This window comes from Salminus brasiliensis, chromosome 19 (assembly GCF_030463535.1).
Source record: "Salminus brasiliensis chromosome 19, fSalBra1.hap2, whole genome shotgun sequence".
NCBI lineage: Eukaryota > Metazoa > Chordata > Actinopteri > Characiformes > Bryconidae > Salminus > Salminus brasiliensis.
Window position 1 is genome coordinate 17,064,442 of NC_132896.1, and position 19,324 is coordinate 17,083,765.

General features: G+C 38.5%; 1 protein-coding gene across 1 annotated transcript in view; it reads right to left on the reverse strand.

The window, feature by feature from the left end:
- The window catches only part of dlg3 (discs, large homolog 3 (Drosophila)), a 96,085-nt gene extending 79,731 nt beyond the window's left edge, over positions 1-16,354 (reverse strand). Inside the window, exons 1-4 of the mRNA XM_072664095.1 lie at positions 16,008-16,354; positions 13,668-13,799; positions 6,230-6,315; positions 795-905 (exon numbers count right to left, since the gene is read on the reverse strand). Of these exons, the coding sequence (XP_072520196.1) occupies positions 795-905; positions 6,230-6,315; positions 13,668-13,799; positions 16,008-16,023 (345 nt within the window). The 5' untranslated portion in view covers positions 16,024-16,354. The remainder of the gene's footprint in view (positions 1-794; positions 906-6,229; positions 6,316-13,667; positions 13,800-16,007) is intronic.
- Between the last annotated feature and the right edge of the window lie 2,970 nt (positions 16,355-19,324).

The window sequence follows — 19,324 nt, forward strand, 5'->3', positions numbered from 1 at the left end:
CAAAGCAGGCTTGGTAATCCCCTGTAGTGGGAGGAAGAAGAGGAGCAGACAGTGCTAGATCCCAAAACACTGCTGTGAGCATTTGATTGCATTCAGACACATTCAAACAACATTAGTGAGGTCAGGTACTAAGGTTGGACGTTTAGTCCTGGACCATAAACATCAGTCCCACTTATCCCATAGGTATTCAACAGTGCTCAATCACTCCAGACAACGCAGTTCTACTGCTTCCACTGCTTCACTCACCTCTAGCTAACACTTGGCATGATGACCTTAGGCTCATGTCCAGCTGCTCTACAGTCTACATTTCTATTAAACAAATCCTTTCAAGACTACACAAGCTGTATATGTATTATAAACATGGAAATAATTGCATGGTTCAGTAAACAGGCTACATTCACTAAAAGAGGAGTTTCTTTTGGATAAATAGTGCATGTATTTAATTTCACAAATGGTTAAATGAACCCTTGCAGCTTCAAATTTGTAAAACAATGAGAATGAAACTTACCCTAATGCTTTACAGCTTTACAAACAGCAGAGACAATTTTTTAGTAGTTTGCTAATAGTTGCTTACTGAGCAATGCATTGAGCAACTGATTGCACCCCCAAAACATTACTGACACTGAAACTGAAGCTGAAGAACTTCCACAGACATTAGTTCAGAGGTGAACTGTTTTATGTTACGGTCCTCATAAATAAGCAAAAAGAGCCAAAGTTGACTTGTCTTTTTATGACAGATGAAAAGTATAACAGTCATCTCCACTCAACTAAGTCACTCCCAGTTTCCTACTAACCTTGGGTGTCTCCACATGGGAGAGAGTCACAAGCCCGGCCACTCTCTCCACCTTCTGTGGGCTCCTCCTACTGGTCACTCGCACTCGTGACACACACTCCACCTCTGAGTTCTGTTAGATGCATCAAAAGAGAAAACATTGCACTGCATCAAAATCAGAGATTAAGTATGAGCAACATCAATCATAGCATTACAAATGTGTTACATTACAGCACGTATTTCAACTAGCTGTTCTGTGTTATGTATTTGATAAGACGATGATCAAATTTGATATTACAATCAAGAGTTACCACAGTACCACAATAGTGATTTATATTTATATAGACACTCACAGCCATTCGTATTTGTTCTGTTTTCAGTTGTTTACATTCTCTAGCCCATGGAACAAACAGTCACCACAGCAGAGCGAACCAGAACTCATGGGCTTGCTGTGCTACATTCCAGCACACACACCAAAAAAGCATTTGTTGTGCAAAGAGACAATACTGCAGAAAAGGCAAACACTGCATGGCTGGTAACCCGAACTGGAAACTTCGGTGTATCAGACTGACAGCACATGACAAAGCAATAGCATTATGAGAGAAAAGAAAACAAGCACAATATAAACAGACAGAAAAGGGGGAAAAATGCTGAGCATTACAAGCTCTAAATAAATAAAAGAAAAAGAAAACAAAAGCATCAGAGGGAATCTACAGTTACAGGGCAGGTACAGGAAAGACTAGGTGAAATAATGACATTGTCATTGGCAATAACACATACATAACAGCAACATCACAAACAGTCAAGAAGACATGATCTTAGTTGTTTATTCTACATCGGTACTGTGAATAGCTAAGTGAGCAGACAATGACCTGATTTATGTAACATTTTCAGATAGATTATTTTTTATAGTTTCAAAATGAAAACGATTCAAAGCAAAACTGACCATGCTAACATTGGAGAAACGTGATGGCAAAACCGTCAACTTATGCCTCCCAAGGTAGTAAATGGTGGATTTTGAGGTTGTGTTCATTATTTTGCTGTTGAAGCCTTCCTCTTTATATCCTCAGCTTTTTACAGACGGTGTGATGTTTGTTTTCAGAATTTGCTGGCATTTCATTTAATTCATTTTCCTCTGTACCTGGGAAATGTTCTCTGGGCCCCTGGCTGCAACACAAACCCAAAGAATGGCCAATACACCCCTGCGTTTAACAGCTGAAGAATGAAAATTCCAAGAATAACTTTACTCATTGTTGCCAAAAGTTCTCCTGTTTCTAATGGTCATATTTGTGCAGGTGTCGCTGCGCAGTACAGAAGTGCACCAAAACTGAAGAGTCTGCCTGATCTTTCTGAAGGATTTCGGCAGTGAAATGGAGCATTTCTCTTAATCTTATGCACGGTTCTCTCTGAAAGTTGTTTATGAATAACAATGACCGTGAACAAGATAAATAAGAAATGAGATTGGTAAAAGTGATCTGAGAGCTGAAATCACTTGCGGCGCCCAAACTTTTGCATGGTGCGCCTTCTCTTTTCCTTCTCCATCCTTTTCTTTCTATCTAAAATTAATTTATATATAGAGTCAAAGCCAGAAAGGTGCACAGACACATTACTGGTACTCACTGCTGTTTAATCCAGTAGGAAAAAGACAACTTCAACACACAGTAATCGCATACTGTGAACGTTTAATTTTAGGGCTTAACACACTTCTACTGCAATAATATGATGACCTTAAAACAGTCACATTAATTGCAAAACCTACAAGACTGATTACATTAGTTGGTTTGTAGTGATCATGCTTTATTCAGCCACAAATGCTGATGATGTATTTTTCTTCTCTCTAGCCTCTGCACAAAATCAGTGAATTTGCAGACTCATTTCATTTAACTCCTCTCCTCAGCTCAGGTGACAATGTACTGTGAATGCTAATGAGAACTGCACCGGACATTCTCTCAGCTTCAGCCCTCCCTTTACTGCCTGCTGCCTCTCACTCAACACCCAGCAGCTCCCCAGGGATGGGCTTTGCATTTCCATACAGTCACGATGGACTGTGCTGGGCCTGGAACATTTGCCACCACAGATAACACAGTGAGTCAGTGACCCCTGCAGTATATCCACGGAAGAGAAGCTAGTGTCACACAGCAACGATGCATCCAAAAACAAGAAAATGTGGTCCTGAAGGGAAAAAGATCTGCTTCTATGTGAGATTATCCCTGCATTTCAATACAACTGTCCCCTTCTCCATTTGCCTTTCCATTCGCCCTTGGGGAAACCCCTGACACCATCTTAAGGGCTGTTCCATTACTTTATCACCTGAAGTGAAGATGGATATATGAGGGGTGGATTGGGCAATCATAAATGTCAAACTTCAACAGCAGATATAGCTCAGAAATCCTTTAGACCCAGTGTGTTTCCCTTTTCTAAACCCCATTCACAAGGAATTTACTGGGCTTTAGGTTGTAAACCTGTACACCCGTAATGAGAGTAGTGATTTAGCCATATTTCTTTAAAAAAAACATAAAATTCTGTACAAGAATTGTGATATGCATACACAATCAATGTTGCTGTAACCGTTTTAGGGAAATGATTAGAGATTACTAGTAGTTTAGTAATTAGTATTAATATTAGTAATACTACTAGTATTACTAGGGCTTATGCTCTGCACACACATTCAAATGAAGATTTACAAGTTTTTTTTAACTTTCTAACTACCTGAGCCAGTTAAACTGTTAGAGCTGTGTAGATTCTTTTTTTTACCATACAAATATGTGATGAACCTTAAAAGTCTGTACTGTTATGCTGTTATGGCACTCCTTCTTTATCATAGGATTTTTGTTACCCACTGTAACAATATCAGCTTTCACAACACTTGTGTATGTGTGCAATATGCAAGTTAACCTCTAATCAATCACTTGTTTCACTGTGAGCTATGTCCACACAGATTATGATCCAACGTTTTAGTCAAAATAACACACAGCAATCCTCAACCACATTACATCAAGGGTTCACCACATAGTCTTTTAGTATATTACTGCTAACAGTATGGTAAACATTAGAAATGTCCATTTCTTCCTGTACAGCCCCACTTTGCTTTTAGAGGGCTGAGTACCAGCAACTGTCCTGTCAAATGATGTAATTTACATATAAATGTTGTAATCCTCAAATTATAAAGGTATATAAATGAACATGTTATGCTCTAAGACAGCTGATGATTTAAAGGGTCCATATCCTACATTTTTTAGGTCCACTTGCAACATTTGTGTGGGTTTTTTTTCGTAATTCATTTTCCAGCCTCTCCTTACTTCTTAGAATTAAACTGGCTGTTTCTGTTACTGCACATTTAAGACGGACCTAAGATAAATGAGTTCTATTTTGATTTTGGCTGTCCTGTATTATGCCTGAAACACTCACATGCCCAAATCCACTACTTAAGTAGTTGATCTGTCATAATGTTATAATGTTTATGAAATGATGACATCTTTCATCCATTACGCATCAGACAACTTGAGAATCAATGCCTTAGTGAGTCCGCAGTCACACAACTTATACATCAACAGGGAAAAGTGCTAAATATGAAAAAAGATGTTTCATTTTAAACCATGTACAAATTTCCATGCTTCAGAAAGGCAACATAAACAGTATATAAAATGTAATTTACAGATTTTGGAATAAATCACATTCTGTGATTGTGCTGATGTAAAAGCCTTTGAATAGAAATATTTTGCAGTGTCTTAACATTTTATCAAAAACAAATCAACACCTTGAAATGCACTAAATAAAGTATATCCGCTACCATACTTTAAATATCAACAAGTACTGTGTATATATACAAGGTTATGTCCATGGATCATTTGGGGGAATCCATGCCATGAAGAACTGAGGTTGTTTTGCAAACAAAAGAGCACACTACCTAGTATTAGTATAGTGTTCCTACAATAAAATGCTTAGTGAGTGTAACACAACATCACAACTGCTCTTCATCAACAAATCAACACATTACCCGAGTACGGGGTATTTTGGTGAAGTTGATAGTCTCATATCTTATCACTGTGCAGGAATGTTAGCCTGCATGTAGCAATATTTGTATTTTTCATGTAGCAATTGCCTTTTCTTCTAGAGGATTTAGAGACTGTATAAGCTTTGTAACATTTTTACCACAGAATGTGACCTAGCTTTGTGACCTAGCTTTGACTGAATACCTTATATGCGCTTGACATACGTTCTACCTAAAAAAATATATATATTTACTACTATATTCTAAATGATGTCAAGTTTAGTATTTTTAGGTCCCCATTTGTAGATGTGAAGGACCTGTTTTCATTTGCAAATTAATTTTAGAGTTAAGATCACTGATCAAGAGAGTGTTCAGTGTGATGTTACCACCCATATGTAAATACAAGACAAACAACTGAAAGTCACGCTACTTTAAAGAGCTAATAAGGCTTTACTTATGGATTTTATGCCTTAACATTTAAATAAATCATTTCCCATTTTCACCTACTAGCTAGGACTCCTCATAACACCATAGTATCATTGCATTTCTATCATATGTAGAACTACCACATATTTTTTCGCATTGCAACAAATGTAATGTTACTGGATAGCTAAGCGCGCTTGGAGGAGAATGCTAACTGCCAGATCTGTAATGTCTACCCACCCAGAAAAAGTGAGGCCAACCACACTCTCTAGGACACTCTCCCGGTCAAGGATGGCCATGACATCAATAGAGATCGAACCAGCAATCTCCTAAAGATAAGGCCATAACACTTAGATGGCTGCACCACTCAGAAGCCCACTTAGAGATATTTAAAGCAGCTGATGGCTTGCATGCCTCAGACTGGCTAGACTGCATGTGCCTCAATGCAGTGGTAAAATGAAAAAAAAAACAATCCGGGCTCCATGATATTTTCCTCCCCCCTAGCCTTTCTCAGATTCCAAATAAAAGTTGAAGTTATTTTTTCTCCTCTATCTATAAATATTTCACGTGGCCATGTGACTAGACACTTTTAATGGAAGGTTCTGATGCCATCGTTATGCTGCCCACTGATGAGCCCTCAGTGTTATCTCTGCAGTCCTTCCTAGACATGACTAATGCTCTATAGTGTATGACTCCCTTTCCTGCTCTCTCTCTCTCTCTCTCTGTCTGCCATTCACACTCACTGTTCTCTTTTTCCTTTGCACTGGTTTTCTTCCATGCTTCTTCCGCCTCCCCCTCTGTTTTGCTCATTAGAACCCACCATATCATTTTCACTTTCCCTGCATTTTTTGTAACAGACAGACAGCAAACATTGTCAAAGTAACTGAAGCCAAAGTAAACTGGTGCTTGCTGGTAAAAACTGTAATGGATGACAGTTGTGTGCTATCTGTTCCTCAGTATGTAAAACATTGCTATCTATATCCTAAATGCATGTGCTTGTGTGCACCTCTTTGATAGCATTTGTCTTTCTGTGAAACTCTTACCTTCAGTGTTTCTTTAGGGCCATTCTCTTTTATTCCATTCTCTGTTGCATTTAGCTGCAGGGTCACCTCATAGCATTCTTGAATATCTGAGAACAATGAAATGAAAAATGTTACCATGAGAAACAGAGAAGCTTCAGATAGCTTATGACAAAAACAAAAAATGGTACGGTTTAGATCCAAACATAAGACAGATTTCTAAACCAGTCTAATTCTTAATGAGAAATGTAATTATCCTGTAAACTAAAAACAGCAGAAGAACAACCTACCAGCCATGGCAAAAGACACAGGTGCAAAACTTTCATGACTGAAATGTAACAAGGTCAAGAACAAAGTCAGCTTTTGGCTCAACCTGAGCATCAGTCCTGCCATTGTAGGGCTCTATAAATACCATCCAGTAGCTCCATCCAAATTTCCTGCCCATACTGAGTTTGGAGGGCAACAGCAGTGACACTCACTTAGAGAGGCTGTTAATGTGACTCACTACTGATAGCACCGTGAAGTACACATTACATTCCTCAGCTGCAGAACCATTACTGCTGTCATTACTGCAGGTCACCGTGATTCTAACTAACAGTGTTAATGATCCAGAGAAAAACTGCCAACACTTTCGCTAAATTCGCTAAACTGGACATACTAGCTTATTAGGCCTATTTGTTTTCTCTATGATCTGCTTAAACTCTATAATGCATTGATGTATGTCAGTTGAAATGCTGGATAGACTGCATGTCTATTCACACAAGAGAACAGCTGTTCTAAACACACTATTCAAAGACAAGCTACCCTACTTCATGTGAGGGATACAAAGACCTTTTACTGTGCCTCAATTTGTGGGTAAAAGTATACAAACAGTGAACGACATTTGACTCAGACTACACCTATCGGCACTTTCATGCTCCCACATTCTTCACATTAGGTCTGGGCGATATATCTAAAAATACTATACCACAATATTTATAAACATTTTTCACGATCCACAATATTTATCACAATACATGTGATGTGACTAAATACATCAGTAGCAACAGATTCTCAAAAACTTCTTCAGACACTCTCTTCAGATACTCTGCCATACAGTACAGTGATTTTTATTCCACATCTGCTGCCCTTCATCTAATTACACTGTTGGTAATGAAATGCACAGTTGATCAGTTTTTATTAGGTACTAACAATATCCTCGATATGCTTAGAAATGCATATTATGTATCATAATAACAAAATGTATCGCAATACAATAAAATATCATCATATTGCCCAGATCTACTTCAAATTAGTGTACAACCTGTCTGTCATTGAAAACAGACACATTTTCTATCTAAAATGTTTATTATTTAACTAAATAGGTAGAAAGTACAAATGGAATTCCACAAAATAATGAAAGGAAAAGGATCTCAGCGTATGGGCCAAAACAACGACGTGAGATGGATATTTAAACATGTTCCAATGTTGTGACAGGCATATGAGAAGTAATTGTACAGTGGCACGCAACCCCCCTGGTCAAAACTTCCGTTGTTGTAAATAGCTTAGCTCAGATTTCCAACAAGTATTAAGCTGTGAAGGTTCTTTAATATTTTAAGCAAGACCTTTTCATCTTCTACATTTTGAAAATAACACAAGGTAAAAAATGACCTGAAATAAAGGTGTGGGCACCCTAGATAGACATTACTTAGTAATACCCCCATTGGCAAGAATCGCAGTTTGAAACAAATAGCCACCACCTTGTTTGGGGCACGTTTTCTTGGTTTTCCAGACCTCAACCTGACCTCCACTATTACTGTTAACTGCCATTTTTTAATTACATTAGGAACTAAGGGAAACAGATAACTGAAAACATTTTGCTATCTTCTTATACAGTAGACTACTATGCAACTGATGATTGTTGGGAGAAGGATTCCCTTGTCAGAGTATTTATAAGATTTTATAGATTTTACTTTATTTTATTGTCTACTCACTTAAATATTTACAACAACAGAACAGAGGTTTTTGCATACCACTGTATCTTTAGATGACAAATAAAATATCTGTATTGACTATATGTAGATAGACCAAGATCCTCTAAGTCCTGTCAGTTGCAAGGTGGGGCAGTCATGTGGCCATAACCATTGGCCATCTTGACACGCACAGTTGCCATGAGACCACCAACCTTGTTTTGGTCATAATTTCCTCAAGCATTCATAATAATGTTTTGACTCTTAACTCTTATTTATTTTTTAACAGTATTTTGTAATGTAAGCTAACTAGACAAAAAAATGTAGCATGCACTACTTGATTTTTGTCCCCTTGCCTTAATAGAAGTGTCAATCCTGTCAGGTAAGGATTATACCAGTCTCTCATGCTCTTGTCTAATTTGGTCCACTCTTCCACTAACTGGGTACACATTTCAGCAAGGATTGTGTGCACCTATTTCTGCATTTCACCTGCTGTTATCAATGGAGAACAGGGATTGAGGCCTGGTGGTCGGTCTCAGTGCTCCATTCTGACTGTTGAACCAATTTCACACACACACACACACACACACAAACACACATGCATATATTTGTGTACCGTAGAGCTGTGTGAGTGTCAGCGTGGTGTTCCGCTTGCACACAAAGCCAAAAGACTGTGCAAGAGTTTGTGTAAGAGGGCTAAAATGGGCAGGTTCCAAGAGACTGGTCTAATGCTTACCTAAATAATGAAAACCATATTCACCATTTGTGTTGGACACAGATGGAATTTTGCCTCCTCCAAGCAGGACACACACACACACACACACAGTGCAGCACAGGCAGCCATTGCTGTGGTGCTTGGAGAGCAGAAAGGGTTAAAGGCGATGCTCAAGGGCCCAACAGTGGCAGCTTGCCATGCTCAGACATTTACCCCACAATCCCCACTGCCCCTTACCTGACAGGACTGACACTGTTATAAACACTGTCTTTATTAACAATGATAATATCAAATACTGTATTTGGAGACTTGCCATCTCCAAATGTACAGTGTTTTTGCCATTTATCACACATTCAACCCTTTTATCTTCAGCTGTGTATCTTTCCCCCTCTTGCCCTTTGCTCGTCTATATTCATCACCTCTCGGGTCGTTAACTGTCCATGGCCTGTGGTAACCGATTGAGAGGCAGCCATTTGAAAACAATGGGGGGGAGACAATACTGATGATGTCACATAGACCCACATATCAAGTCACACACAGCACTAATGACACAATGTGTATTGCTTGTTGCTCTAAATGAAATCTACTCACTTTTCTACTCCTGTACGTTTGTTCTACTACAAGAAAAAGAAGCGCATCTAAAATGACCAAATGTTTGAAAGCGTTTGAAAGGAACTTTTTTAAAATATCAGTGTGTGTGTGCATGAGGGGGTGTTAGGGGCAGCTCCGGAGTCCCACTGGGGTGCAGTGGGAAAGACAGTAGAAGAATGGGGCGATGTGACTCATCATGGCTGTGTCTGTGTGAGTCTGTGTGAGTGGGAAGAGAACAGTGTGTGGGAGGCAGTTATGTTGCCCGACTGGCCAGAGACAGATGAGAGAGAAAGAGAGAGAGAGCGTGCGAGAGAGAGAGAGAGTGTAAGTAAAGTAAGTAAAGTGCAATCTGAGTAAGTGGGGCCCGCCACTAAACGATGCATGATTATAAAACATTCAGCCTTATAATGAATGGAAGTGTTTAAGTGTGTCAGGCAGAAACACCTCCTCATTTACTAAAGTTCTCTAAGCTGTCTCACAGGATGTAGCCAATAATGATGTATGGAAATTGGTGAATCTGTACACCAAGAATAAATTCAGCATTAACAACAATGCAGACAGTAACAAAGCAGGTGATTGCGCTAGTCTGTCTTTTTTCACTTTATCTTGCTCCCATTCCGCAAAACCTGTCACTAAATCTTTCAGCCGAATCTTCAAATACTAAGCGGCCCAATTTCTCTACAAACAGCAATAAATATTCAATGAATACAGGCCTAAAACTTGCAAAACATAGCTGCTCAATGCAATGTGTTAACGTTATTTCCACATAATTCAGCGCTCAAAAAATCATGCTCAAATAAAACAGTTCTGGAAAAAATGTTCCCACAGTCAACTAAATCCATGAACAAAACCACATGAAGTCCTGGCCACAGAGCAAAAAACACCCCCAAGCTGTACAGTTTCCATCACGTTTGCAGAACAAATCTGTTTGCATATCCAAACATTTTGTTGTGTTTAGATGCAGCTGATATTGCTTAAATTTGATCTTAAGATATTTTCAGAGGTTGTCAGAGTATGTTATCAGAGGATTTTAAATTAGCATTATTGAAGCAGAATAGACATTTGTCTCTGAATGCGAAACCAAGTCTAACAAACTAGACACACTTGTTTTATTCCATATTTTCTTTAAAATGACATTGAAGAGAACCTTGCACAGTATTGTAATCTGCATTAAGAGAGAAAGAACATTTCCAAATACTGTTCTGTTGGTTTTAACCCCTTAATGCAGAAAGGCTTATTGCACATTTAGGAATATTAAAATGTTCTGCAAATTTTAGAGCACACCCTCATTTCACCCTCATTGCTGCATTTAATACACTAAAAAGTTCAACATAACATATTAAATGTGCCATGACATTTGTGCTTTTGTTCAATATATTCATTTAGGCAAATAATCATGTTTTACTTATATACTAGTAAATACCACTGAAAAAAGTTTTTTGTGACAATATTGTCGCCCTTTTTTAGAGAACCATGAAAAGGTTTTTATATAACACCCTTAATATTTTAAGTTAAAGCTAAGGAATGTTCTGTAGAAACAAATGATGTAAGTATGTGTGGTATACGGCCTAAAATGCTGTTCTAACCATCAATTGTGTGATAGAGGTCGCCACAGCACCTCTTTTGTGGGAGCTACATGTTCCCCTGTGTTTTTGTGTGTTTGGGAACAGGGGGATGAGTCTGCTGTTAAGGAAACCTTTGTTCAAAATTGTGCAATCATGCAGACATCCAATCAAGCTTTCTATCCACTCTCCCCCCCTTACAGAGCACAGAGGTCGGCTTGTTACAAGCCCTGGTGAAGTTCTGCCGTACCTTTACCATAATTACAAAGTCACTGTAGAAAAAGGCAGTAAAACATGCAGCTATACCCTCTTAATAATCAATAAAGAAGCATGAAAAAATGAGAATATAATAAAATCATATTTGTAAAATAGTATTCTAATATTTCACATTCAACAATAATTACTCCTTCTTACCAAAGACATGGTGGTGAAAGTCTAAAACGTGTTAACAATTCATAGGACTTTCAGGCTGTGCATCTTTTGAAACCGCAAGCATCAGCTGGAGATGCAAACAAGACGAAATTAAGGAAATAGGCTTCATGAACGTTGACGAGTAGCACTCCGCCGCTGTGTATAACAGGAGGCCTAGCTGCATGGTGTGTGCATCCAGAACAAATAAAAGAGAAATACTGCTAGTGGAAATATAATGTTCCCATTCGTTCTCTTAACACTGGGCACCACCCCAGAGTTTGCGCTGATTAAAACCACATGTTTCTCACAGCTGGGCCTTACTTGACCCCATTCTCTTCTACACTTGAGAGACAGCTTATGCTCTTCTCCACAGCACAGTATGCTAAAAAAAAACACATACCCAGCCTGAGAAAAGATGGGACTAAGGTGTGAAGGCACGGTTTGTTTTCAGTCTATCTACAGTAAACGTCAGCCTTGCGCATTCCGCTAATAATCCAGGCTCTTTCCGGAATGTGTGGAATCTTTATCCACTTATTTTGCTAGTTTCGCTCAGGAAATCTCGTGTGTGGTTTCGAAATCCCTGATTTAAACACAGATAGAACAATATAGAGCAACATCTGTTAAACATATCACATCGCTGGAAAGCTAAAAAAAAAAACATTAACAAGTGGTCATGTCTTTCCAGTACCTGCACTGCATTACACAAGCTTTAAGGCATTAAAAGTCAAATAAGAGGAGCACCAAGGTAACTATGCCTGGTTCAGCATTTTTCTCTTCAATACAATTTTCTCTGACAACACTGTGGTACGAAGTAAGCGTTGTGTGTTATGTCCAAAAGGTGTAGATAACACCTGAGACTTACAACAAGGGAATCCTGTCCCTGTCATCACTACAAGCTCATAGCAACCCAAACTGAACTAGCACCTTGCCTAGGCCACAACTCTCCTGACAGTATCCTTCTGCTGCAGTGGTGCAGTGGTAGCTGCCTTACAGGCCGCCCTCACTATGGGTCTGGCAATTAAGATAACCTCTCAGCCAAATGTTGATGGAGAGAGCTTTTTTTTTTCTTTGCAAAGCAAAACCATATGACTTACAAACAACACAGGACGGAAACTAATTATATAGTAACATGATATAATTTATTACAGATATTTTATCACTATATAGTTCAGGGTAAGGCTTTTTTTTTAAAGATACACCATAAAAGAATAAATAATGAATAAATAGATCGAAAAGCAAAATAGTAGGACGATGCAAACTGATCTTTTCTAGCACTTTATTTTTAACACTCAGCATGCAACACTTTTAAAAACTTGTCTTGACAGCAATAAAAAAGGAGATTTAGTGCTGCTAAAAATGACTTTTGGCCTTTTTGACACAGTGTAAACACTTGTAAGGTAACACAATGGTTTGGGATAAAGCAAATGAATGGCTACAATTCTTTTGCTGCATGATTAAAGTGTAAAGCACAGTTTAAAAATGTAAAACTGCTTACAGCTACATTTAAAAAATTATCAACAGGGTTGTTTTATTTAAATAATGACTTATTTTTAATTAATACGAATAAACTTGTAATAAAGAATAAACGTGAACAAGACTGCATGAAAGTAAATCACAGTGAAGGAAGAAATAATTACCTATAAAATAAACATTTAATCACAATATCCACAACAAAAGTCCAGGTATCCTAACTCTCTTATATTTTGTTGAATGGAAATGTGTAGCAGAATGAAATTAAATTCACACATTGACTTATGTTTTTGAGTGTACACTGCCACCTAACCACAAGTTGCTCAAGTTGAACTGTCTTTGCCAATATGTCTGCTAAATCACAAAATGTTGCTTTTAACCTTATATTAACCACATATTTATAGTTCTGCATGACCTTGCTTCCCTTTCTTAGTCATTCTAGTTAAGAAATTACAACAAGCAGTGAACTGTGCACAGAGCATATTTTGAAGTAATGCTGAAAGAGGCCTTTCATTCAATCTAATTCGATAACTATAAATTTTGTTAGGATTCATAAAAATACACGTTACATGACCTCTATCTGTGCACAGTGGTTTGTGTAAAAACAATTCTTGTAAGGACATGACAGCTTAAAAATAGATTTAACAAGTTTAAAACAGAGTTTTTTTCATGGAGTGTGCCAGTGGATTGCCAGTTCTTAAAAAAATGGATGAACCCTACAAAAATGTGTCCTGAGACATGATTCACACAGAAACAAATCTTACCTAAGAGAGCCTTAAACAGCTGGCTGCCAAAGATAGCAGAAACCTTTCCCACACTGGTCCTCAGAGCCTGCTCCTCTGGGCTGGTCAGACTAGCCTGATACTGCTTTAGCAGTCCAACAGCTCTCTCAGTATCTATAAATATAGAAACAAAAGATGCATTGCTTGTATAACTTCAAATGCTGTTTATGTATGAAGGCATTTCTACCATTGCTATTATGGAAACGTAGCCAGCATATGCTAAGTAACCTGCACTTAGGCTACTTTAGAAGGTTTAGAGTGTCTATTATAGTTCACAGTAGGGGAAGGTGAAACAGCAAAACTATACAGAAATATTTGAAGACATTTTCACAACACTCTGTACACATCATGATATACTACACAAAAAGGAACCAGTAGTTGGGAAAGTACTATGAAAATACACACTCTGCACCCTGCACTTATGGAACTGTTCCACTGCTCAGTCAAACATCTCCCCACCCACACTCTTTAAACACTGACGATGTCCACGATACACTAAAAGCACTGTTATGTGTACCATGATACCAAGATTTATCACAATCTGATAAAATATTGTCATATTGCCTATCTCTAATACTGTATATTCAGTGTTTCTATTTATACATTGTAAATATCTGTGTTCTTTTACTACCATTAAGGGACATTTTTCCACTCACCTTCCCACCTGCGTCATTTGATATAACAATAAATGTGATTTGATTGTATTATTATTATTACTAATGATAATATGTTAGTGTTTGATCTGACCCTGCTAATCTCATCTAATATGGGGGAGGGAAATAGGGGGTGGACAAACAGGGCGCATGATGGCAAAGTGCATCATACTGTAAAACTATTACACTTCATACATAAAATAAATAAATACTACCAAATACTATTAATATAATGTTTTTCTATCCAATGTTTCACAGAATGAACGGATCTGAATCCATCTAACCAGGACAATCATGCTTTTTTTGTAATGATCCATCCATCCATACATTGTTCATTGTTGTTGAAGTACTGATGACCTCAAATATGTAAGGAAAATAGTATGGCATAATTAAATCACATAGCATCACTTTCACAGTGCGCTGACGAAGCCAGAACAACCATTCAGGAAAATACTGAAATCTAAAGAATGGTTCTAGTACTGCCCTCATATGAAATTCTAGGTGTGGTATGGAAAAATATTGTGGTTTAACTCAGACACCAGAACGGATCCTAAAAATGCTCAGTCCAATGGGCATTTTAAATGTTCCAAATGTGTTGACAGGGTCTTTCATAGTATCTCAAAGAGTTTCTCCTCAAACCACATAACACATGGCAAGCCATTTTAGTCTAACATCTCACCAGCGATACTTCTACTCCTACTCCTAGTAGTAAAAACTCAAATTCAAGATCTCCAAAGCAGCTTTTATTAGCAGAAACTTATTTTAGAGACTAGGTTTTTCCACTAGTAATTAGGTCAGATCTGTAGATCTATAAAGCCATGCTGACAAGTCATACTAGCAACATGACATATCCTTCTTTTAGATTTCCCAAATGTGCACAGGATCTTTCATAGTATCTTAGAGAGCTTCTCCTCAAAGAGAAATGGAAAGCCTTTTTAGCCTAACATCACACCAGCGATACTACTAAGTCCTAACTCAAGCTCAATACTAACTCAATACTAGCAAAACTCAAGATCTCTAATGCAGCCTTTAGCAGAAACTTGTTTTAGAGACAACTCAACTGGATCAACTCAACTGGATTTTTTTTTAAGTAGCAAAAGTATCAGATCTATAGATCTATAAAGTCATACTGGCAGCACGACATGTCCTGATTTGTGATCTGCAATGTGCACAGGATCTTTCATTAGGATCAAGCTTCTCCTCAACCCACAAAGCAAATACTGAGTTCTACTAGAAGACGAGGAGAGTAACGGTTTCAGCACAGCGAGAGGAGAAAGGGGAACACCCAGCTCTCCTCTTCTTCTTCCTCCTAGGTCTACTGCTTCATCCCCAAGAAGCCTCTCCTTCAGTAGGTCTGAGTGCTCGAAGTGCGCAATGATTTGAGGAGAAAGTTGTCAACAGTTCAAGGAAAAATACTTCCTGCTTCCCGAGGGAATTTCCAGACTATGCAAAGCCACACATGTTAACATTCAGCTGAGTTTAGATAAAAGTTTTCATAATAACCAAACTACAACCTTCAGCTGAAACCCGAGCAGTTCGGACGAGCAACACAACTCGCCTCATGTGCGCTAGATAATTAATAGCTAGCTAAGCTTGTCAGAAGTATACAGTCAGCTACAGTCAGCCACAGTTTGCCTAACTCCCAGTTCACTGTGTGAAATGAACTTACCGTACTTGTGGACCATGGCGAACAACTGTAGGTGGACAGTTTGCTAAACTGTCCACGAATTCAGTGCGAGTGCTCCACGTCTCCGAGCTTTCGCACTGTTTCGCACAGACGCTGTTTTTGGGGTCGCTCGTGCTTCTTTTAGGTCTGACCAACGTCCCAGTCGCGCTGGCACGAGACGGGGCACGAGATGCGCCGTGGCCGCTTAATAGCCGTGTAAGTCCCCCAAAGAGAAATAGAGAGAGGGAGAGAGGGTCGAGAGAGGTTATCCGCCGCTGTTAGTCCCCGCTGTCTGCCTAGACTTCATGCTGTCAAAGTTTTGGCCACAAGTGTTGGGCGGTGTAGTCCAGTGGACGTTTGTGGACGTTTTACTCATAGAGTCTACGCATGACTGCCAACCTGCTCGGAGGGGGTGGGGGGGGGGGGGGGGTGATTCACACAAACAGTCTCCTAATGACCCCCGCTTGTAATGCCCTTAACATGAAATGAAATGGTGGAAATTGGCGGAAGTGCTGTACTCTTATTGACATTTTAGTTAATCGGTAGTTCACTTTCATTCTGAGCTGTTGACACTTCGTGTTTGCCAACCAGCAAAGTCCGAGAGGTCCGACTGTAACTCATCGTTCATTCGGTTCATTTAAACCGTTTCTTTTCCCTTAAATCGGAAGAACCGATTCACTGAACAAAACTGAATCAAAGCAGAGCACGTCTGAGTTGTAGGTTGAAGCTGTAAAAACTTGTGAATCAGTGAATAGTTGAATCGGTTCCTCTGTCCTTTAACCCCGCTCGTTCGAAAGAATCGGTTTGGTCAACCGAATAGATCCTCCTTCCATCAAGATTGGCCAAAAGGAGCAGCGCAGGCTTGTTTGATCGAGGTTATTTTAAGGTCGCGCCTGCCACCTACTGGCGAAAAGCCGTAACGGACAGTCAGATTTCCAAACTTTAGAAAACACACACACGTCTGTGCTGTTTCTGAACAAAATAACGCTGGTTAAAAGGAGGAACCATTGGGGAAAACATTTTGACGATAGGGACCCAGTGTGGTATCACAATGTACAGTGCAAAATGCAGCACTCAATGGTGAATCACCACTGGGAGTTGTTTTAGTCTAGACTGAGACTAGAGTTTAGTCTGGGTCTGGAAAATTGACTTCAAATGTTGACTGCACTAAAACACAAAAAAGTAAAGTATTCACATCGTTACCCCCCCCCTCCCCCTCTCTCCTATTGTTACAAGCTCTTCTAGCTTATTTAAGCAAATCATTTGAGTAACTAAAAGTTTCAATATTGTCAAAAAGTAAGTAGTGAACATGGGTAACTATTATGGAATCTAAGGCTAATATGGATTGACTCGGGACAGGGTAAGAAAGTGTCACTGAAATATTAAGGTTTCTACAAAATTGTTTAACTAATAGATATTGGCTTTTGTAAGGGACTTGCCTTTTTGAGACATGCATTTCAATGTAGTCCAGCAGGTGGTGCTCTTATCAAAGATTAATAGATAGACAGACATAGATAGACACATAGATAGATAGATAGACAGACACATAGAAAGACAGACAGACAGACAGACAGACAGATAGATAGATAGATAGATAGATAGACACATACATACATACATACATACATAGATAGATAGATAGATAGATAGATAGACACATACATACATACATACATACATACATACATACATAGATAGATAGATAGACAGACAGATAGATAGATACATAGATAGACAGACAGACAGACAGACAGATAGATAGATAGATAGATAGATAGATAGATAGATAGATAGATACTGTATTGATGCCGAAGGAAATTTAGCAGCCAGGTGCAATTACACAATACAGTATGACAATACATGAATTACAATAATAACAATAATGTAAAAAATATGCATTTGAAACCAACCAGAGATGAAAGGCAGTGCATTTATAAAGAGTAAGTAGTGAAGCAGACAAATGACAAAGCTGAATAAATATGTGCATATATTGGTATTTAAGTAAAGTATCTGTAGTGTCCAGAAGTGCAGATGTACAGAGTATTCAGTAGTGTAGCGTAGATTAAACCTATGATTAAACATAAGAGAATCAGTCCTAATTCTCCATCCTCCCTCTTCCGGCCCCACTGGGAAGAGTTTAAGATCCTGATGGTCCTTTGGTCCATAATGATGGTGTGCAGTGGGTGACCATCATTGTCCATGATGGAGAGCAGTTTGTGCAGTGTCCTCCTCTCTGCCACTTTAACCACAGAGTCCAGTTCTACACCAACCACTGACCCAGCATGTCTGACCAGCCTGTCAAGTTGCATCTCTTCTCTGTTTTTCATGCTTCCTCCCCAGAACACCATTGCACAGTGACTCTTGACACTGGCTAATCTGTATACCTGGTGTTGCTTCATTGCCTGGTGTGTGTGCCCACTCTATGAATTGTCACTCAGCTGCAGGCATTTTTTTTACCAGGCTTTCAAAATTTAGCAGATCTCTCTCAGTATCTTCTTGAAAAAAAAAAAGATCTGAAATGTCAGTTTGATATTTTGTCCAGATTGCCTGCTTGAATGGTTAGAGACTGACATTTGGAATGCAAAGTACTTTCTTTCAGAATTACAGTAACTCTGCTACAAACAGTAAATTAATCATTAATGAATTCTGATCTAACTGAATGCGAGCTGATTAGTCCACATACTGCATTCTTAGTTATTTCTCTTTGTTAAACATTTACTCAAGTTTTATTGGACTAAAATCCACACCACAATATAAACATTAAAGCCACCTATCACTAACCACAGCCATGTTCCTTCACAACACACATATTTTCACATTCCACAAGAGGTTAGAGCAACCTCAGTACAAGACAGTTCTGGAGTGTTCAAGATGTTCACCAGCAATGCTGGTATAGAAAAAGCAAAAAAAAAAAAGGCAAAAAAAGAAAAACACGTTTCTTCAGAATGTTACTAACTACCAGTTCTGGAGCTTTATCATCAAACACATCTGTACCCTTTCTATAGTGTGAAATCTACTTTTTATATGGATATATAGATAGAAACTGTGTCACCGCTCTGTACAAGACAATGAAATGCAGTTAGCATCTACCAGAAGTGCAAATAGTAGCATTGTGCAAATATAACAAAGTGCAAAAATGACAGTACTGTACTGCTATTATATGAAAGAGCATTATATGTACTGGATAACAAAATACTAATATATCACATTACATCACAGTGTATCCTAAGTCTTGACTACCCTTGTTTAATGTTGTTTAATATAATCAATTCACCAGGAGGCTAAATGCTAGAAACTAAAAGATTCATATCTAAGATGTT